This window comes from Macrosteles quadrilineatus, unplaced genomic scaffold (genome assembly GCF_028750875.1).
Source record: "Macrosteles quadrilineatus isolate MER2022 unplaced genomic scaffold, UCM_ALF_1.0 Scaffold_1__1_contigs__length_201487025, whole genome shotgun sequence".
NCBI classification, from domain to species: Eukaryota; Metazoa; Arthropoda; class Insecta; order Hemiptera; family Cicadellidae; genus Macrosteles; species Macrosteles quadrilineatus.
Window position 1 is genome coordinate 167,335,966 of NW_026542594.1, and position 23,770 is coordinate 167,359,735.

At 32.3% G+C, this 23,770-nt stretch overlaps 2 protein-coding genes across 2 annotated transcripts in view; one reads left to right on the plus strand and one right to left on the minus strand.

Annotated features, from left to right (window-relative positions):
* The window catches only part of LOC128989299 (Y+L amino acid transporter 2-like), an 81,137-nt gene extending 73,705 nt beyond the window's left edge, over window positions 1-7,432 (plus strand). The window contains exons 10-13 of the mRNA XM_054411180.1: window positions 1,089-1,163; window positions 2,066-2,225; window positions 2,900-2,992; window positions 6,127-7,432. Coding sequence (XP_054267155.1) covers window positions 1,089-1,163; window positions 2,066-2,225; window positions 2,900-2,992; window positions 6,127-6,194 — 396 coding nt within the window. The 3' untranslated portion in view covers window positions 6,195-7,432. The remainder of the gene's footprint in view (window positions 1-1,088; window positions 1,164-2,065; window positions 2,226-2,899; window positions 2,993-6,126) is intronic.
* A 9,211-nt stretch (window positions 7,433-16,643) lies between these two features.
* On the minus strand, window positions 16,644-21,305 carry LOC128983145 (uncharacterized). The gene is made up of 3 exons (XM_054402320.1): window positions 21,222-21,305; window positions 18,822-19,112; window positions 16,644-17,271 (listed from the first exon to the last, which is right to left on the minus strand). Exons 1-3 carry the CDS (start codon window positions 21,222-21,224, stop codon window positions 17,179-17,181), a joined length of 387 nt encoding a protein of 128 aa, XP_054258295.1. The 5' UTR covers window positions 21,225-21,305; the 3' UTR covers window positions 16,644-17,178.
* Window positions 21,306-23,770: the final 2,465 nt, after the last annotated feature.

Genomic DNA, 23,770 nt, shown 5'->3' on the forward strand with positions numbered 1-23,770 from the left:
CGTATGGTAATCCCGTACTCGACTTTGTCTCGCACGGGAACAACCACACTCGTCCGGTAAACACTTATTTTCAGGACTATTAACGTAATATGCTATTTCATCACTCCACACACAAAAGTACACTATCTAAACGTAAAATGAGCTAAGAAAATAGGTTAATCCTGCTACTGCATGGCAAAATTACATAACGTTAACTTTCTGTGCATTTGTGTTGCACAGAAAGTAACCGTTATGGGATTTTGCGGTGCAGACCGATCATGCAGCAGTTGCATATTATTTGCTGTTGCATTGTTTTGTACCTCAACATAAGCACAGAAACCCAGCGTTTTTTCTCCATACTAAGTTGAATAAACAAAAATATTCATGTTGTTTACAAATTTTTGAAATCGTAATGAAAAATAATGTCAATACTCGTCTCAAAAGTTCCATTGCGGGGCTCGATAGCTGTTTCAAGCTCGGCTTTGCCTCGCGAGTAAATGCAATCTCTCCCCGCAAAAGTCACTTTTGAGACTAATAATGACTAATAATATGGACCTGCTATAGCTAATTTTTCATTAAGGATAAAAATAGTTTAATTATCCTTCACACAGAATATGCTACTGGACAATTTTTATTCTCTTTTAGTTGTTGATGCTTTAATAGTTGTGGCTTAATGTAAAAAGATGCGACAGTTTATAACAAGTCATCCTTCAAGTTTGGTTTGGCTAAAAATTAACTGAGTCGCTCACAGAATTTGCTACAATTGTAATAATACGAACCGATTGGTTTTACATTCTTTGACAATTTATGTGACATATTAGGTTGCTACAATTTACAGCATGTTGTTGTCCTGTCAGTTTGATTTGGTTTAATAGTTGGTCTATACTACGGAAATCAGTAATTTACGAACATGACACTGCCAAAAGCTCAATTAAACTAAAATAATTTGTATTCTAAAGGTGGCAACATATTTATCGTGGGAATTGAATATCAACCAACTTCTTTTTATATTTTTATATTATTTCCTTTGCCATTGTTATTGAAATCAAGAGTCCCTGTAAACTAATAATTTTATTCAAGGTTTGTTAACCAAGACTTGTCTTTTTCAGGCAGTGCTTTCAATGATGTATCTAACAGTCTCCGACATCTTTGCTCTTATCAACTACGTTGGTTTTGCTACATGGGTAAGAACATTGTGTATGATTTTCTTCATAAATCTTTTAATCATGTCAACAAAAAAACTATTTTACATTTACCGAAGATGGTTACAATTAGGATTTTATTTCAAGCAATCCCCACAATGATTTAACAGTTATGTAGTTAAAGTGCCAACTTTCATTGTTGAATATGACTATGGTCTGAGGACCAATACTGGACCGAATTATGATAAGTTATCATTATTTTATCTATATTTTCTTAGCAAGAAGTCAGTACTTGATTGTAACATGATTGGTGTCAATATAGAAGATGTTTGACAATATTAATGGCAAGATAAAACAGAACCAAATATTTTACTGTTTGAAATTGTCCTATAAATACAAGTGATATATTTATACTCCTTTGGGTTTTTGCTGTTTTTAGTAGTAATAAAAGCAGCGGTTGTCTTGCAGCCGTCCGCTGCCACTGAACCGGACAATTGTTGCGCCGTGGCCGTTTGTCAGTGGTGCATGTTGTAAATGTAACACAACACATTCACTACCAGAGGTCTCACAAAGTCCCTCACACAGAGGAGAGTTAAGGCTGGTAGGCAACGTGTTAAATCCAAGCTATCAGGGGTTTTATTAATGGGAGCCACAAGCCAGTACAAATAGATCAGCTGTTCCAATGTTCATTGTTTACAATCTGACCTGTCAATTGGACACTGTTTACTTTTGTTTTATTGTGTTGTTACGTTGTAAACAAATTCATCTTGCCCTACGGTCAGGAACCGTGTAATGTGAAAGAAACCTAGAAAAGGCATAAAATCGTAATGTTTTAAACCGGACAGCATAAACCATATATAGTGTGAAAGGAGTATTAGAATGTAATTACTAGGTTTTTTTTGCAAGTACCAGTATGTAAACTAATTTTGTTTTTCATTTTGTAGTTAAGTATCGGAGTGTCCGTTCTGTGTTTGCCAGTCCTAAGATGGACTCAGCCTAATCTGGCTCGACCAATCAAAGTGAACCTCTTCTGGCCTATCCTGTACATTGTGTGCAGCTTGTTCGTAACCATCGTGCCTATGATCGCCAGCCCTGTAGAAACTGGTAAGTATATCTTTTGTCTGAGCAAAAAGTCTTCCATTAAAGACATTGCAAAATTTTGAGATCTTATGTAAAAACTTACATTGACTAAATTAGCAGTTCATTGTACATTGAATTAATGTATTATGAAAACAAGAATAATCTAAACAAAAACTAACACTTGCATCTGCATCACCAAAAGGTGGAGGGAAGCACAGGGACAATCTAAATATTAGAGATGTGGCCACAGAGCCGGCGTTAGGTGGTGCGGGGCTCAGTGCAAACATTCAGAGCGGGACCTCTTACTACCAAAAAAGTAGTATCCCAACAATACTAGCCAAGAAAAATCGTAAAGTATAATGTTAGAATTTATGCATCCTTTTTTTTATGATTGAAGTAAAAGTGAATTTGATTTATATTTTACACCAAGCCTGGGGCCCCCAACGTGTGGGGCCATGTGCAGTCGCATCTGTCGCTCGTGCCTAAGACCCGCTCTAGATATGGGAGCCTGCGATATAATAATTATCGAGCCAATCTTTCAGAAAACAGCTTGGCAAGCACAGTTGTAAGGTTTTAGATATCAGTTTGGATATTAATGAGAAACATTTTGTTTTTCATATGTTGTAGTAATTTTTCAGCCCAACTTCTTGTGAGGTTTTGCTATCAACACATTTTCTACTGACTCAATTTTTTCACAGGTATTGGTTGTTTAATGATTTTCTCGAGCGTACCTGTCTACTTGGTATTCATTGCGTGGAAGAATAAGCCAATGTTCTTCCAGAAATTTGTTGGTAAGTTTTAAAAACTCTAGTTTGATTAATTTGTATCTACCACAATTTAAAAAATAATGTTATCCATGAATATTATTTTGTTTTATTGAGTAAAAAAAGTCAATTAGCTTTAAAATCCTTATTTGTTGGAAACCTGACTCTTCACTTGCCAACACAGCAACTAAATCAGTAAAAAACAAAAATAATCTTTTCTAGTTTGGGTGGTATAATCTGTAACCTGTGTCAAGTAAATTTACTAAGTATTGTAGTTTTGTAAACATTTACCAATTATGAAATCTTGCTCATTTAGGGGAATTATTTTATGCTTTCAAAAAAGTGTTATGTTTTTGTTATTAAATAGTAGGTTTTATGCATTTTACAATTTTCATATATGATTTAATTATTTTACTTTTTACTGTCTTATCTAAATTTATATGTTCTTTTTGCTGTATATTTGTATTTGTCATTGGGAGATTGATTAATTCAATCAGTTGGTCAAGATAAAAGGTTGTGATAAATTCTTTGGGTTATCTGACAACGTAAAAAATATTGAATTTGCAAGACTCATTTGTGTCAGTTAGGAAAATTTGGATCTGAATTTATCATCAATTTTAATTTGTGGTGAATAAATAGGCTACTTTAATACTTTTAATACTTTTCATTGAAATGACGACCATACAAAGTAGGTATTTTTAAAATCCAAATATGAATGGAGATGAGTGTAGGATGATTGGTGCGATCTTGTAGTCTTGTTAGTGACTAAGGCCGACATATTCCTTATTAGACACAGCTGTTAATTAATAGCCCATACAGCTAATGGCAATTAATAAGAGGAGTTTCTTTTACCTAGGTATTGATGAACAAAATCCCCCAGCCGCAGCAAACCTGCCGTCTTAGCGAATTTCCATTTGGCTGAATTGATTTTCAATTGATCTATTTAAATAACATTAGGTTTAACGAGTACCTAGGTTTGCTGCTACAAGGAAACTAATAAAGTGTGTGTTTTAAGTAAAATAATTATTGCTTAGTATAATAAAATGAATATATTTGCCAAGTTTGATAAAAAAAAAAAATATCCATAAACAAGCAAAAAACTACAACATTTTACAATATTCTCCATAAGAATAACATGGGAATTTTAAATTGACCATTTTTTTAGTTTTCTCCGTAACCAATAACCGTACAAAAACATTTTGATATACTGAATTGTTTGTTTTTTTTAAGCTCTTTAAGAAGGTTTAGAGGAAAATTGGGAAATTTTGTGTTTTGAGGGTCAAAAGTGAGAAAAACCAATTTTTACCCCATAAAACCCTGTTTCCATGGTCCGATCATGCTGGATCGCAAACTCATTCAAGTGTATCCCGCCTTACACCTTTAAACCAAATTTCATCAAAATCGGATAAAAATTACTCAAGTTATCGTGTTCACGGACATATATATATAAATCTATATATATACATATATATATATATACCGGTATATATATATACATATATAAAAATTTGAACGAATGGTGTTTTTGGCCTCTGGGGACATCAAAATGAAAAAGTAAATCGGTCCCGGGCCTAAGTGTTACCATGAGACCTACGGTAATAGCTACTTCCCTATAAGGAAATTCGCTAAAATGAGCAGCCAAAAGTAGTTAAGATTTCCACTATCCAGTGTTATCTTAACTTTTATGTTTTATATATTTTTTAGTAAAAAAAAAAAAAAAAAAACACTTAAGTTTAACCTCATCCATTATGTTTATTTACTTCATAACTATTTAATAATTTACCCTTTACTTTCTCCAATCATTTCATAATTTCCATGTTTTATTTCCACAGCATCTTCGACCCATGTGTTACAAAAGCTGTGTGTGGTTGTAAGGCCACAGAAGAAACAGGTGACAATTTTTTTTTTCTCGTTTTCCATCTTCCTTTTCTTTTGCACTCTATCTCTTACTCACACCCTTACCATAATGTTTTGTCTGACTGACTAATTTAAACATAGTGTATGCATTTACTAATCTGTTCAGCTTCCGTTTAGGATCTGGTAATTATTGGTGGAAGTAATAGTAATAAGCTTTACAAAATTGGGCGTAACAGTAGAGTCTAAAAAACTTGAAACTACAAGTTCAATCATGTTTTTTGTTGAAATAAATCTTTAAATTAATTTTAAAGTATATCTCACATCTCATCATGATGTTTCAAGAATGCAAGACTCTACTAAAAATAAGTTTAGTATTTAAGATACCCAAATAAATATATGCTAAATATATGCTCTTGAAATGCTTACTTGTACATTATTACTTAAAAATGTAATTTTTCAAAAATGGAATCCTATTTGTCCACATACTCAGGCAGTGGCTGATCAAGAAATATTTGTCTACTACTGAGTAGCGATTATTTATTTTGGGAATCTTCGATACTTACTTATAATTTATTGTAGTGTTGTATTTTTCCCTTCTGTCTACTGCACCTACAACTATTGTGTAATTGCACATTAGCTAATCAAACTTAAAATAGATTTAAGCAAGTGACTTTATGATTGATAGAAAAAAATAATGGTACTGTAGTTATTTGTAACAATTGTAATTTTTGTTAAGCTTTTAACTTAAGAATATTTTCAAATTTATGCTTGCCCTAGGTTGTATAATATGATTAATATTTTGGAATTGGTTACAAAATTTAATGCCAAGGCTTTTATCGATGGTTTATTAATGCTTTTTATAAAATAATAGCTTTCATAAATAAATCCAATTGCAGATGTATTATGACAAGCAAACTCTAGCTTCTCTATAAGCTCTATCCTTCAAAATACACTTTTTGTCCCTTTCAGTTTTCGTTATTTGTGTTTATTATAAATTTCTCTCTCATAAGTAAAATACAACAATGTAACAGTAAAACAGCTGATCTGGCTGATATAGTTTACACTGTCTTTAACTTATATCTGTTTCTGTGACTGATGCTCATAAACAACTAATTTCTTTATAACTTTAAACTTGTTCGTTCTTTCTTATTTTCAAATGTTATTTTTGAATGAGCTTGAGTACTGTTTGGTTTTGTAGAAAAAGTTTACCGCTGTGTAGATTACCGGTACTCAAGGGAATTTTGATTACCTAAAAATCATTTATAAGCAATACAGGTTGTTCAATGGTATGTCTGATTTTTCAGGAGCGCTAACCAGACTTCTACAAAAGTCGATGATGGTTGTCGGCAAGCAAGCACCGGCCAAAGTGTAAAAGTCTTCCAGCCCATCGTTGTCTCCTCCTAGAGAGTATTATTTTTCATATCAATACAATACGTAGGAATTTTCATTCTCTATAGATTTTGTTAAACTTTCAACATGATTTGAATGATTGTAATCTAGTTCCTGTATTGTATTTGTTTTCGATGTCATGAAGTAATAATTTTTAATGATATTTCGAGGATGACAATAACTAGACTTGTAGGAAGTTGTTGTAGAATATATTCGTAAGGTTGGTAATGTCTGTTAACGAAATACCTCTGAACATTCCAACAGCATGAGGCTTTTTGTCAATGTGATGCAAAGCGATGTACAATATTGGCTAATGCTTTGTCGATTGTTGATTAATTCGTTGTGTATATAGCAGTGTAACATTTATTTCAAAGCAATGGCTATAACGTATTTAATAATTGTTTTATTTTGTTTAATGTTTACCAACCGAGTTGAATTTTTTTATTGTTTTAGTATTGTAAAATCTGAAATGTACAGTTGTTTTAAAATTGTATGGTTACCAATTGAGATATTATGTTTTTTATTAAATTTAAGGATACATATTCTACTTCAGATAGGAATTTCAATTCTACAAGAGTTTTAAAACTGTCTACCACAAATAAATCGGCATAAAGTTCCAACATTTAGGAATGATAAGAAAAATTCCTTGCTGGACCATTGGTTGTTAAGTTTTTGGTTACTAAACTTACATTCAACCAGAAAATCAGATGGTGGTTTAAGCGTGGGTTCTGTGATTTAACCTCAGAAAAAGTGCTTAAATGAAAGAACAGGCCTAACTTTTTAATATTTTCCTTATAACAATATTTTTCAGCAATGACAATGTAAAATATAATGTTGAGTGATACATAAGCAACAAATGACAATATTTGTGGGAATCAACTTAGGAAATATTGCTTCAGCCAAAACTTTCTGAATATTAACTTCTGTATGGTCTAATATTGTATAAATCATATTGAAAAAGTAAAAAAAAGTTATAATAATACAACATATAATAATAATAAACTTTCATCCAATATTATAAATGTGTGAGAAGTGTTAGGTGGTATGAACTATTTTAAATAATGGTTTACCCAAACTCTTGCTCGGATTTCTTTTTATACAGCAAAACTTGCTAATGAGAATTCAATCCTACACACTTTGATATAACAACATAAATAAATAAGCATCTGGACCCCTACAGTTAGTTTAACATCAGCTGTTTGGTAGTTATCAAGATTACTTTTGAATAAGCAGCTGTTTTTTTTTTTTTTTTATTAAATATCAAAATCGTAGGAAACAAGATTCCTTTTCTATTGTTGAACATTATTGTTGTTTTGTTATTGTTGCTGTTATTAGACACACAAACATAGTTAGTTGCTAGATGTAAAAAACTATTCTTGTAATTATTGTTAATCTTAAAACACTGAGGTGTGCCTATTTGAAACATAGAGTTAACATTATTTAACCATGGAATCCCTTAATAAATTTACTATTTTTAAATTATTTTATGCTAAACTAAGGTTAAAATGGTGTAAATACTTCGTGGTAATCCTAATGTTGCTAGTGTCGCAACTAGTTTCGACTTTTTACAAAGTCATCTTCAGGCGAAGGTGTCAAGGATGTCAAATGGTGGTCACTTCATATGAAGGTCGTCATTACACATAAATGTACATAAAAACACGAACACGAACACGGACATTAACACGTAAAAACGGTACATTTAACACGATTAAACGAACAACGGTAACTGTAAAGGAATGATGTGACACGACCGGGATGGATGCAAGGTCTAGACTACCGGTCAACGTGGTCGGTCGGTGCGATGACGTCACTCCTTTTATCTTGTTATCAGTCAGCTGTTGTAGGTCCCATCCCATTCATTCCTGACTCTTTCTCTAGTACTTTGATAGCCGTATCATAAATATAATTTGATTGGAAGGAAAGCTTGTCGTTTAAGATGTTTTGTCTGTCAAGTTTTACAGCTCGGTATATTTCGAATTCTTCTAGTGTGTTTCTATTAAAATGGTTGTTAGATAGATGCAGTACTGTCATGTTGTTGTCGATATTTGTATAATTATGGTTATCTGAGACTAAATGTTCGGCAAAAGTTGAGGTTTGAGCGGATGTTGTTTTTCTTGGTAAATGTTCTCTGAATCTTTTTTTGAAGGAACGAGCTGTCTGGCCAATATAGTATTTAGAGCAGTTGTCACAATTTATCTTATAAACGCCAGTCTTATCGAAAATTGGAGTTGTCGTTTGGGGCCGTTCTTTTAATAAAGACCCAAGTTTGTTTACTGTTTTAAACGATACAGTGACGTTGTTTTTGGCCATAATATTTTTGAATTTAGTACTTAGAGATGAGCCGTACTCCGTTGAAACATAGGTTTTTTTATCTTTTGTTTTTGATGTTTTTCTTTTTTGGTGTTTGAGAATTAATTTATCAATAATATTGCTCTGATAACCGTTAGCGACAGCAATGTGTTTGAGAATGTTTATTTCATCGTTGTAGTTCGATTGACTCATTGGCACTGAAAGCAATCTATGTACAAAGCTATTGTATGCGGCTATTTTTTGTGAATGGGGATGATGAGAGTCTGCGTGGATGGTTTGGTCTGTAATAGTTGGTTTTCGGTAAATTTTGAAGGTAAATGCTGAGTTCTGTTTTGTTATGGTTAGATCTAAAAAATTCAAACTGTTGTTTTCCTCCTCTTCAAGCGTGAATTTCATATTTTTGTGTATGTTACACATATAGTTGTTCAACAAAGAGAGTTGTCTACTATTGCCGTTGAATAGTACGATGGTATCATCGACGTATCTGTGGTAAAAAACTATTTTATCCCTATATCGGTTGTCAGGTGAAAATAGATGTTCATTTTCAAAACTGTTTAAAAATATTTCTGCTAGGATGCTGGAGAGTGGGGAGCCCATGGCTAATCCTTCCTTTTGGTTGTAAAAATTATTCTGAAATTGGAAATAGTTTTGGCTTAGCACTAATTGCGTCATTGATAAGAGTTCCTCTATGGACTCAGGGGGTAAGTTGGAATTCCTTATTAAGTTCTGTCGCAATATTACCATGGTTTCCTGTATGGGTACGTTTGTATACAGATTCACTATATCAAACGATACTAATTTGTGGTTTCCGTTGACTTTGTGTGACTGTATTTTCTCAATCAGTTCTAAACTATTTTTGATACTATGGTTATTTTCTAAGATAATGTGGTTTCTAATTATACTATCCAGTTTCTTTGCTAGTTTGTAGGCTGGACTCGGCATAAAGTTGACCAAAGGCCTGATGGGGATATTAGGTTTGTGGACCTTTGGAAGACCTCGAAATATAGGGGCTCGAGGATTCGGAACTTTCAGTGCGATTTTTTCATTAGGTGTGATCAGATGTTTACTATTGGTAATGGCTTTGTTGATTTCTTTAGCGTTATTGAGTGTGGGATCTTTGTTTAAAGGTTCAATGTTATTCTTATTCATAAAATCGGTAACTTTTCCTACGTAGTCGTCATTATATAGAATAACAATCGAACTGCCCTTATCTGCTTTGGTTATCAGAGCGTTGTGTTCGGCAAGTTTATTCTTGATGCTTGATAAGGTTCGCTGTAAAGGCTTATATTTTAAATGCTGTTTCTTTGATCGCTGCTGGTTTTTCAAAATAACTTTTGCTTTATTCCCTATGATGATACGTGCACAATCACGAACTTCGTCTGATCTTACACTTTTTATGGATGCTTCTATATTTAGTAATTCTGAAAATAGACTTGATTTTTTATTGTTAGGGAAATTGAAATTTAAACCTTTATTAAGTAATGCTAACTCATCTTCATTAAATGCAATTTTTGTTTTGTTTAAAACTCTTTTGTAAAATGTGTGGTTGCATGAAATAATATCTTACCGAAAACCAACTATTACAGACCAAACCATCCACGCAGACTCTCATCATCCCCATTCACAAAAAATAGCCGCATACAATAGCTTTGTACATAGATTGCTTTCAGTGCCAATGAGTCAATCGAACTACAACGATGAAATAAACATTCTCAAACACATTGCTGTCGCTAACGGTTATCAGAGCAATATTATTGATAAATTAATTCTCAAACACCAAAAAAGAAAAACATCAAAAACAAAAGATAAAAAAACCTATGTTTCAACGGAGTACGGCTCATCTCTAAGTACTAAATTCAAAAATATTATGGCCAAAAACAACGTCACTGTATCGTTTAAAACAGTAAACAAACTTGGGTCTTTATTAAAAGAACGGCCCCAAACGACAACTCCAATTTTCGATAAGACTGGCGTTTATAAGATAAATTGTGACAACTGCTCTAAATACTATATTGGCCAGACAGCTCGTTCCTTCAAAAAAAGATTCAGAGAACATTTACCAAGAAAAACAACATCCGCTCAAACCTCAACTTTTGCCGAACATTTAGTCTCAGATAACCATAATTATACAAATATCGACAACAACATGACAGTACTGCATCTATCTAACAACCATTTTAATAGAAACACACTAGAAGAATTCGAAATATACCGAGCTGTAAAACTTGACAGACAAAACATCTTAAACGACAAGCTTTCCTTCCAATCAAATTATATTTATGATACGGCTATCAAAGTACTAGAGAAAGAGTCAGGAATGAATGGGATGGGACCTACAACAGCTGACTGATAACAAGATAAAAGGAGTGACGTCATCGCACCGACCGACCACGTTGACCGGTAGTCTAGACCTTGCATCCATCCCGGTCGTGTCACATCATTCCTTTACAGTTACCGTTGTTCGTTTAATCGTGTTAAATGTACCGTTTTTACGTGTTAATGTCCGTGTTCGTGTTCGTGTTTTTATGTACATTTATGTGTAATGACGACCTTCATATGAAGTGACCACCATTTGACATCCTTGACACCTTCGCCTGAAGATGACTTTGTAAAAAGTCGAAACTAGTTGCGACACTAGCAACATTAGGATTACCACGAAGCAGGTATTTACACCATTTTAATATATTCAACGTAATCCGGAGGCTAAATTCTAAAATGAAACTAAACTAAGGGTCGATTGAATAAGATAAAATATAACATTAAATAAATTATGGTTGCATTTAAAACTTTGTTATTTGCTTAGAAGCTTGAAAGTTTAGTTAACATTTTTACTAACTAAAAATTAACTGTATTTTTTACCTGCTTCTGCAGGTAAAAACTTTGAGTTTTTATGTGATAAGTAGATGTTAACATTCCAAAATGCAAAGAGGACTGCCATTTTGTGTAATTTTGATCTAGAATATATTTTTGAAGAAAATGTATATAAAAAAATCAACGAGTAAAATTAGCAGGAAATAAATAAGTAGTAAATCTCATAGGCTGATTAGATTATGATATTTTGTATAAAACTGCATAAGTATATTTTTATGAAAATTGTTCACGATGATAGTTGTTTTGGATCTGGCAGTTGCCTTAAGCATCCATATTCATGATGGTGTCATAGAAAATATCATTAATATAGTAACTATAGGCATAGAACCCATCATAGCATTAACAAAGAGTTTGTAGTTAATTTTATTGTAAGACATATCCTTAAAATCGTTATAATGAACTGTACTTCAAACAAACATGATTAAACCATTGGTTTTAAGCTCTTTTATATGTTTAAGACTTATATTGAATAAAAAAGTCAAGAGCCTATTTACGTTATGATGTTTCATGATTTAAAAAATAGTAGTTAAACCCCAAAGCTGTCAGCTACCATTTTCAAATTAGCACAAAAATTGTGCGTTTGTAAATAGTTTAATTCCTATAAGTGTAATGTAGTTTTAAGGACCCCAAGCAATTACAGTAGTTGGTTTTGTATTTTAAAATTTATGTACCTTTGGTTTGTATTTTATAAATATATTTTTGTAACATATCATATTTTGTAGCTCAGTTGTAGAGTTAAGGGTTATTTTATACATTTCGGGTACGAGAGAGCTTTTACTTTATGTTCCACTGTTGAATTATATTTTATGTTTATAGTTTTAAGGTTATGAATATGCTTGCCATATCTCATATTTTTCTTGTTTTAAGTAGGGTTTTAACTCTTTACATTCTGTTTATATTTGCTTAAGGCATCGATATTGAAGCTAAACAAATTAATGTTTCAAAAGTCATTAAACATATGAATGTTAAACCTGAATGTAAATAAAACCAAGTGTATCTCTCTGACAGAATTTATTAATCAAGCCCTTTTTAATTTTAATACCTTTTTTGTAATAAATATCGCATGATTCTCGACCTTTAGCTGTTTGAAATATAAACACTTTAAATTTGTGTCTGTATATCCTTAAAGTTTATTGTACCGGTATTGTGTTTGATTTTCAATGAGCTATTTATCTGTTATGAGCATAATGTTTATTAAAACTTGCGCTAGCCTACAAGGGTACATTATTTGATAATTTCAAACGTATGCAATAATGCAATTCTTTGGTTCCACGGAGGACACTAGATACTGTAGTCATTAGTCAATCAACCAAAGTTCATACACTTTAGAAAACCAAAGAGTGTGTAATGCATGTAGGGAATGGCTCCTTTTCTATAAAGAAAACAGTTTTTAGATGGGTTGTAAAAAAGTTCTTAATTTTTAGCAAATTTCCCATATAGGGAAGCTATTACCTAGTACTCATCGTAAGACCTAGACCCAGGACCGATTTACTTTTTCGTTTTAAGGTATGCAGAGGCCAAAAACACCCTCAAATTCATATAAATATATGTGTGTGTGTTTCCGTTAGTGCGATAACTTGAGCAAAAATTATCAGATGATTTTGATGAAATTTGGTAGAAATGTGTAACCCTACTTTCGAACGAGTTCGCGAACCAGCATGATCGGACTATAGGAACGGGGGATTATGTGGGGTAAAAATTTGTTTTTCCCATTTTTTACTCTAAAAACATACAATTTCACAATTTCTTTCCAGGCCATTTGTAGAGAAAAAGAAATAATTTTATATTTCAAAGCCTTGTTGTATGCCATGCCTAACGGTTACGCAGATAGTAAAAAAAAACTTTACATTTAAAATTTCCTTGTTATTATTATGGAGAATAAATAAACTGTTGTAGGTTGCTCGTTTATGGATATATATTTTAAAATTTGTAAATTTTGTTTATTTCATATTGAGCTATCAACATTTTAATTTAAACACCTCAATACCTTCCCTGTAGCAGCAACCGTAGGTACTTATTATTTATATTAATAAAAAATGAATACAATACAATTCAATATTCTTTATTGTTAATTCGTCAAGAATTACAATAGTGTCAATCCCTTTTTTGATGGTATTCCATAACTCGAGAACGAGTGCACTGAATTGGATGATTCTTTTTTTGTTGTGTTCCTTAGTGCCAGGGGAAGGTTTTTATTTAAAGAAATTTATAATCTATCCAACCTTTATTTAGCAATTTGATTAAATTTTTTTTTTATTGCCTTTACATTAGCTTACTCACATCAACCTGGAGGCAAGTGAGCGAGTGAGCTATGCGAACGAGTTCATCTTGAAAATTAAATGAAATGAAAAAATATCTTTAAAAAACTATATCTTTAAAATGAACGAGCATTTGACATAAAACCACATTAGGACAGGACACTGTCTGGTCTGCTAGTGGGAAATAAATCTGACAATTTTCAGGGTATATTTTAGTAGAAATCCAGCCAGGTAAATGGAAATTTGCTTAGTCTGCAGATTTGCTGCGGCGCGGGTATTTTACTATACAATATAAATTCAACTGTTTTAATAACATTGTCATTAGCATATCATTTATTGCATAAGGAAATGTTTGAAAGAAACTGTTTCTGGGATGCCCCATTCATTAGTTAGATATTTGTATCTTGGATAGTTTGGTTGAGGAAAGTAGCATGAAAGCTGTTCTGGTTGAATCAAGTAAAAATCTGAAAGAATTTTGACCTCCTACATTAAGGCTAAGATAATAACTATGCTTTAAGTTCAGAGTGTTTTGTTGATGTTTTTGGTGTAGTATATACTTATACTATCGCTTGAAAGTTCGTATAAGTAAATTTTTTTTATCTAAAGCAATTTCAAGCACAAACATTATTTGTTGATAAAAATTTTGTACTACATTGGAGTATAAACACAGTGCTAGATTTGCAGGGGAACGCAGCGGATCGGAGTTCCGTTACCTCTCTTTCGGATGGATAAAAATATTAGCTTGAATATTTACAAATCACATTAAAAGGTCAAAGTTCCAGCACCTCATTTTTTATAAATCGAGTACTGAGTAGGGGGTCTACACTAGATAAGCAAAGAAACCTAAATACTTACTTCATCACCAGAATGCTTATGTTTGTATTGCATGTGAAAAATGTGAAATGTCCTTTTAGAATTTTCCTTACCTAATTGTTATTCAAACAAGCTATTAAGTCCATTTGGAATGTTTGATTGTCTGGAAGTGGAAATGTTTGGAGAGTGATGTTGTTGTTGCTATGTTTAGACTAATGCATTATTTTTACTGTAAAAATCTGACACTTATGACATCGCACAATAATGAAAAATATTTAAATTATAATTTTGGATAAGACTTTAAATATTTAAATTAGGTGTTATGTGGAATCCTTAAAACATCAATAATGTCTTTAACTATCAGCTTCCAACAAAGCCGGACACTGCTGTTTATATATATTTTGATCAAACTTGGCAAATTTATTTATTTTATACCAAGCTATTAATATTTTACTAAAAAACACATTATTAGTTTCCTTGTAGCAACAAACCTAGGTACTCGTTATACCTAATGTTAAGTTAAATAGATTTAATTAAAAATCAGTTCGGCCAAATGGAAATTCGCTTAGTCGGCAGGTTTGCTGCGGAGGTATTTTTATTGATTTTAGTTTTCTATCTTTGACTATTAATACAACTTCACTATCCAATAGTCAATGGTTCTATTTTTGGTTTAGAATGGTAACGCAGTGTTGAATTGTATCATGTAAGGGGAAGACCGCGACTACAAAGGAGAGAATTTAGGAATGGTGCACAGCATAGGTGGAAAATGATATTGTTTGGGGGAGAAGCAGATACAAAAGGGGGGGGGGGTTGTTCAAAGCAAAAAAAAGTTCCAAATAATAATCTGCTTAAACAAACTAAAATATGTGTGTTAATGCAGATAAAAATATATGGAGATTCGCTTCGACAACATGGAAATGGAAGCCTAACTGATGTCAAAGTATTTAGAAATCAATCGATGATTAGTTTTCTTAACAGAATGTTACAGTATTTTAACTGTAAACAGTATTTACTCACAAACAATTACATCTGTTGACTTTAGGAGATTTAAAACTCTGGAAGGAATTAAATTATTGAAAATTAACAACAAAAACCAAGGCAAACAAAGAGATAGTTTTCACCCAAAGGATATTGTGTACAGGGATATCTATCTGACACATTGATGAATCAATTTTCAGTTTGTTTAAATGTTACAATAATTTGTTTTGTATTTGAGATTTTTAGGGACTTTGGTCCCTACCAGCCACTCGTTATCTTTAAGCTTTTTAAAGTCTAATGCCAAAATCAAACCAGATAATACACAGAGTGAAATGATATTATCACCAAATTCATAGGCATCAAAGTTGATGTTAAGAGTGATGAATCAAAATGTATTTTCTTCAGAACTGTAGAATACAGTCAAGTATTTTGGAATTGAAAATAGTGTACATTTGACCATAAACGTCAATATATGTAATATATAGTCTGATCACAAAATTGAGGCGGTTGAAGCTGTAGGGGTAGTTTCCCTGTGTTCCACTTTTTTAGCTTAATGTATTAATAAGCTAATCAGCTGTCGCGTATGGTTTTAAAGTTAGTTAAACAACTTTAATTTGTCAATTTATTATGTTAAAGGTGGAGGGGATGGAATCACTTCCTCCCAAACCGCCTAAATTTTGTGAACGGAGTATAGTCGCAAATTCAGATTTTCTTGTTTCCTCATATTTTGGACTTCAAAACTGATAAACTAAAATAAGAACAACTAATTAGTTGACAAAAAGAATAATTTAATTTTTTTAAGTTAATTTATAAAGCTACTTGTACAAAATGTAAACAATTTTACGAGCTACTTTAAAAAATGTTAGTAAAAAAACTGCCTCGCATAGAAGTTAAAAATTGTGATACATTGAAGAATTACAAGCAAAATACTTAAAAAATCAGGCTTACCTATGAAATACAGTAGTTTATTATAGGATACTTATAAAATTCCTTAGCATTGGCCCTTCAACTTAGTACAGTATTAACAATGAATACAAACCCTTTTATTTTTGTATTCATCTGTAGTAACCTATAAGAACTAAATGGAGTCTTTCAGTATTTTATTTGGATATTATGGATTTATAAGCTTAAAACATTGATGGTCAAATGTACTTTATTTTTATTTACTTAAAATTATAACTTATTAATTTACAATATACATATAATACACAATGTTATATTTATATATACAATCAATAAATACTTGTACTGATATACTTTATGAATTGAGGATTTTCACATGCAACATACACGATTCTCACTTTTATCATTTTTACATCATCTGACTACATAAAAGTACCTACCTAATGAAAATACATTCCACTCTGTATAAATCATTATTAAAAAAAAAAAGATATGTTTAGTTAAATTTTATTTATTTATTTTTTTACAATACTTCAAGTTACCCAGTAACTTGTTCAGGCTATTTATTTGCAAAAACACCGCACCAATTTGGTGCAGTTATTTTAGCAACAATAATTAATATGAATAATGTGAAACATTGCCACAAGTAATGGTTTACAGTGAGCATGATTGGTAATGAAAATGAGTCAAGATTGTTTTATTTAAATTATCTAACTACATAAGTGATAATTTCATCAAAGATGTTTTACTGTTTCAACAAATCTATCAAAACTAATGAGCCTAATTAAAATATCACAGTTATAAAAAGCGTCCATCATAAAAATGTTTCTTTTGTTAGTTTGTCTTCCTCTTGGATCCAGCAGCGAAAGGCGACTGACGGTTCTTTGTTGCTTCTAGTTGAGCTTGTTGTTGTTGTTGTTTCTTTCTCTGTAACAACATAAACTAGTGTTAACTTATACCAAATTACTTTTTCCTACAGTTATCTGACAATGTGGGCTTCCTCGCACTAAACATAGCCCGAAAAGTAGCTAATTGCTGAATTTACTTACTTTTTCCACACTCATTTTTTTACCACACCCCAGTATTTCAACCAAACAACACAAAACAGTGTGCTTTTATTAGTCAGTAATATGTGAATGCTTGAAAATAAGTGGGCAACACTTAAAGGATGCTCATGTGCAGTAAAGTACCACTTTGCACACTATAGCACACAAATAGCTATAGAGTTACTAAGCCACCAAAATGTAAAAACAAAGGGAGCGCGGAGATGGGTGAAAAATGAATGGCAAATAACTTATAGTATTGTGTTACTAAGATCCCAGCTTGTTCTTTAGTCATAGTCGAAAAGCCCAATATCATCAGACCTCAGGAATATATTTAATGTATAAACCAGCAAACACAGAATAACAATATTCTGTTCTCACTGGTATAAAACCAGTGGGTTTATAATGGAATGGTATCTTTGTTGTTGTTTTTCACTCAGAGAAAAAAAAAGATACTATTCCTGTGAAAGGATTAGAATCTCCAGAAAAGATAGATTAAACCCCTTATTGATTTACCATCCTAATGGATCAGCTAAAGATACTATTGGAGGTTAGTTTAAACTGATTAGATTAAATACAGAGAATTGTATTTGTTTCTTGTTCTTTGAGCAATTTTAACGGAAGATTAAAGCACATTGTAGAATCTACCCTAAAATGTGAGAGAAACATTCAGTTCACATCATCACACTTACATATGCACATATAGAAGGCTTCAGATTTACAACAAGAGATATGAAGTCTGTTTAAATTCCTTTCCCAACTTGTCTTCAAACCAGTTCTTCACAAAATTAACACACAAATAGCACCAATTAAATGTAGAAAATTCAACCCATATTAAGCTACATGCATATAATGGTAGTAAATATTCAAATTACGCTTGTTAGAACCACTTTGTGTATTCAGCAAACTGCGTGCTAAGTTTAGAACTTGGAATATCCTGCTACTATATCTCCCCATATTTGCATGTGTATCTTGTCCTGGTCTTGTCACATCAGTTATCTCATTGGTATACATTGGACAAGTATAAGCTAATCACTTCAATTGATTGCAATCTCAACTATATAGGCTTCTACACTATCAATATTTACTCTGTTGGTTATTCTTTTGTATACTGTAACAGCATTAATGAACTGATCAACAACTTCCAAGAGATCCAAGATCAAGCTGGCAACTTCCAGAGTACTAGGTTATGTCAAACCCAGTGATGGTGATTAGAGCGTCCCCAAATTTAGAAGGTAATAAATTAATTAATCTTTCTTATAACCCCATGCCTTCTGCAGGTGGATTTTGCCCCCCTACTTCTAATGGCAAATTTTCGCTACTGTTTAAACATGAGAATCATTTCTTTGAATGATTTCCAACTAAATTAAAATATTACAATGTTTGAGTATTCTAATAATTTCTGTTTTACGACAATAGGAGTAGTGACTGTACCTGAGCATCGAGCGCTTGTGAGTTGAGGAACCAGAAAGGTTTTTTGTCGTCAGGCCAGCTCTGCACTCGGTTGTAGAGAGCTTCAGTCTCCAATGTGCCAGGGTGTAGAGCGGGTGCTGGGGTGCCGGGGTTCAGGGGGGCACTGTCAGCGCCAAAACGGTTGTTCTCGTCTTTAGGAAGATACTGGGGAAGTACCCCAGGATCGGAAGCTCCGGCGTAGGGCGATCTCTGGGCCATGGCGGAGGCGATCATGCAAGCTATCAGCAGGGAAACTATACTCATCTTGGAAACCTGTGGAATGAATAAAAATTTAATAATTACTCTGGAATATTGTTGAATATTTACAACAGTTTGTTTTCAAACAAATAAGATCCAAAAACATAAAAAAATAAACAAAAAACACTCAAACAAAAACAACTTTTATCAATCTTTTTTTAAAAAAAAAGATCTTTTATTAATTGTTTTTTTTTTATAACTGTCCAAGCCAGCTAGTCCAAGCAGATTGTTGTATAAACTAGGGGCAAATTAGGAAAAACGTTTCCACAAGCAATTATCAGGGAAATTACTATTGTTGTGGAAATTGATGGTAAAAAAACAATAATCAAGAAAACCACAACCATTATAGAAACAGCCTGTCAAATACAAGTAATCATAAGGAAAATTACACTCGTCGACATCTTTAGAGTAGGTACCGTACAAGTAAATCATGAAGAAAACTATTGTCATTGTAGAAAACCTTGATACTAGAGTGAAAAATAAACAATATGATGAATTGTGTAAATGATTGATTACTTTAAAAAAATGATTTAATCATTATAGTAATTGTTATGGGTTTTTTTTTTATTAAAGAAACGTTGACTCTTTATAATTAACTATACCAAGAAAATCGGAGAATTTCAAGGTCTGAAAATATGTCCATAAAGGGTCAAGCTTCTTTAATAAAAAACCACATAAAAAGTACTATAATTATTAAATAAATGTTGTTTAAGTAATCAATTATTTACACAATTCATAATATATTGTTTATTTTACACCCTAGTATCAAGGTTTGGTAATGACAATAGTTTTCTTGATGATTGCTTGTAGACTACTCTAAAGATGTCCATGATGAGTACAATTATCCCTATGATTACTTGTATTTGACAGGCTGTTTCCATAATGGTTGTGGTTTTCTTGATAGAGTCAACTCATTTTTTTAGTCAATATACTAGTGTACCAAAAAATATTACTTAATGACTAAACCATGTTTTCCCCTACAGGTTAGCAAATGCTAAAATAAGATTGTCAATACAAAATTAAAGTATTATTGATCAATCTCACACACGATTATGATTGAAGCTACCTAAAAAATATCTTCCCTAGAATAATAAAATTAGTAGACCTATCGCTAACTACTAACTGAATTCAAAATATTGTATAATATTATTGACAAGTGTATATTTATTTATTATTTTCCAATTTGACCTCTAATGACCTTGATTCAGAGTTTTGGGTTGCCCTTTCCTTATCTTGCAGAGTTCAAATTATATTGTTTGTGATACTGGCATCTCTATGTCTAAGTTCAAACAAATAACACACTTATCATTACAGAATTCTGCTGTTAAATCTTTAAGGACCCTTTATCCTCAGTAAATTGACAAAATTCAATTTTATAATCATTTATGTGTTTTTATACATGTAATAAGGCCAAGTGTTAGTTTAGTTTTCCAAAAACCGTTCAGAAGGTAGAGGCCATCTACATCAATCCCTGAGTAATTTGACCAATACTAAACGTTTAAATGTTAAGAGACTCCCACCAAAAAAAACTGAGACTACCCAACAGTGAAAATAGCTTTTTAACTAACAACAAAGACGTTTTAAGAATATGGCTAGTAGTAATAGTAGTTACAATTCTGTTAGAACAAGTTAATCAAAAACAGAAAGAACCTTTAGAGCTAAATCCTCCATCCTCCATGATTTATAATGATACATATTTTAAGCTATCTTTGTAATCGTGAAGTTAATCCATATTTTAAGGAATAACTGGGGAAATTTAATACCGGTATCATAATTTTAATTCCTAAAAAAAATAATAGTAAACACCCTGTTTATTCCTAATCGTAAATGACAATTTTTACAATAATCCGTTAAATAACATTAACCATAAATGTCCAAATTAAAAATATGATGGTTTGTTAAAAATTAACATTTGTATAAAGCTATGGCAAAATAAATAATTAAACACGATTAAATCTTACACTTCGGTTTAAAAAGAAGGAAAATACCAGTGCGTGTCTCTAAAAACCTAAGCGTTAATATATCTAGAATTAGAAACAACCATAAACATCTACTACAAAAAAGAAATACTTAGCAAATTAAGCTATGACCTTGACAATCTAGTGCAGATTATAGAAGACTCACCATGATCGTCGTTGTTGGGGTCTGCGGTCTGAATGTGATAGTGATGTTCTGACCAGACACTGGTTAGTGGTTATACAAGCTTGTCTTGCCCCCACCAAACCATGGGATATCCCAGCCTAGGTACTACGTCATAACCCTTCCACGCACAGGTCCGCGGCCTATAGGGACGTCCCTAGTGACGTCATCATTGTGTTCTGAGAAAGTACGACTTTCAATCAGAAGGTTGTTGTAGATTATAAATCGGTCAATAACGAGACAAAATGCGGGTTTTGGTACAGCAAAAATGTAGGTCATGAACTAACTGATCTTTTTGACCTATATTGATTGGATTTCTTCAGCAAATACAGAGTGTCCCGTAACTCTCTGGACATATGTATATAGCGTTATTGCTTAGGTCAAGAAAAACACATTTCACTGTAGGAAACATAAACAAAGATTGGTCTTAACAAGTTAAACATGTATGCGAAATCTCAACGTTGTATCTCAACCCGTTTAGGAGTGTTTAATGTTTTTGTATAAAACACATAAATACAGACTGACGGAAAACTAGGCACCACAGACCCATGTTCCTATGGTGAAATGTGTTTGTCTTGACCTAAGCAATAACGCTATATACATAATGTCCAGAGAGTTACGGGACAACCTGTATAATGCAATTTAGTAGGCTATAAATAGTGAATAAAGAGTGTGACGAAGAAACTAGGAATAAAATGGAGAGATGAGATAAGAAGTGCATGGGAGGAAGAAAATTATGGAAGATGTCAAAATGCTACGTAATTTCGTAATAAGCAAACTTTTAACGTTTCTGAACTAACCTTAACCCCAAAGATACATTTAAAAAAAATTCAGTAAGTTTTAGACTAAAAGTTGTTGTGGGTGGTCGTTTTTGTTTTGTTGAAATTATTTGCGAATTTAAAGATTCATCATTCATTCTTTCTTTATATAATGTTCGTTAGGTCCTTTGTAAGAGGGAAACAAATAGTGTTGACCCTCCCTGTTTTGAGAATGTATTTCGTCATCCTAATATAAAATGACAATACATTACAATAAGCGGGGATTGAACCAATAAAAATTTTATTTTCGTAAAATGTAGTTTAAATAAACGTGTTTAATACTATTACTACGTATTAGGATTGTCAAAACCCTTCTAACTAAACTAAAATTTAAATGCAGTATGCCATAATTATGTCACATCTTTTGATGATCAATGTCAAGGTGGTATCCAATTCAAGAGAAGAAACGCACCGTTGCTCGATAAAATGTATGTAAACTCAATTAGTCATTCTCGTATCAAACCAGTTTTGAAACAGGCACTGACCTTACCAAGGTTCTCGGCTTAAAATCAACAGGTCTTCTCTTATACAGAGTTTGTTTACTATGGATACTCTTCTTCAAGTGTTTGAAATTCGGTTTAATTCTTACATATTTATTGTAGACACACAATAATGCTTAGCTCAGGCAATACTTTAATTTGGTTCCACCAGAAAGATGATGTAATAATCCACCTGAAATATAATCGCTGGAAATAGATTCGGATGGAAACTGAACTTTGCACAATGACTTAACATTAGACGCAAATGAGGAAAAAGTTAAACATTTGGAAGTTTTGACTATGTTTAGATCATTTCACATATTGATTGGTGAGGGTGGGATTTCGACTGTTCTGTGACGTTTACGATGTGTTATGTGTTTGTTGTGCATATGACCATACACTTTGGATTGGATACTACAATCACAGACATTTGGCACAGAACTAGCAAATCATTACGTAATTAACACATAAAACATAAAATAACACATAATTAGTTGTAGTTTAGTCTATGCAACAAAGTAAACTTATGATCACATTGTAACATTAACATCTATATCTATCTTCCATATATATAATCATAATACGCTAAGCCGATTTTTGTGAACAGAACTCATCCCTCATTTTTAGATCAATTTTGATGATTAAAGTGTAAAAGAAATGGCCCTGATCTGTATTTTTGCAAAGTGGTTTTAATTTTTGAAATCTTTACAAATTTGGGCAGGATTTTCCATCAAAGTTGGGTTTTGTTTTCTCCCATAAAGTTAACATGGGGGGATATATATATTTAGTTAGAAACTTTGTCTCCACTAATTTGAGAGAACGGCCGGGCGTAGAAGCTTGGTAGAGGTGTCTAAAGAAAGGTCTTGGTCTGTAGATGAGCCGTCAAAAAAACGAAGTAAATTCCCTCGGACTCTGCCCCAGTGACCTTTAAAGTTCTCTCCCCAGATTCGTTTACATTATGGCCGTATTTTTAACAACACACATTAGGGAGTTGAATTAGTCAAAAAGAAGAATTTGCAATGTTATTTTCTGATTTTAAAATTGATCATGTCATGTTTTGCAATATAACGTTACATTACGAAATCAATGGAAAATCTTAATATCTCAGTAACTCTTAAAATTATTTCTTATTGGATTATCTTATATCTATAGGGCCTATCAATTGTACGGATTGGGATTGTTGGCATGAGTTATTTCGTAACAAAGTAACAAATCACTTTAAAAGTAATTTTTAAAG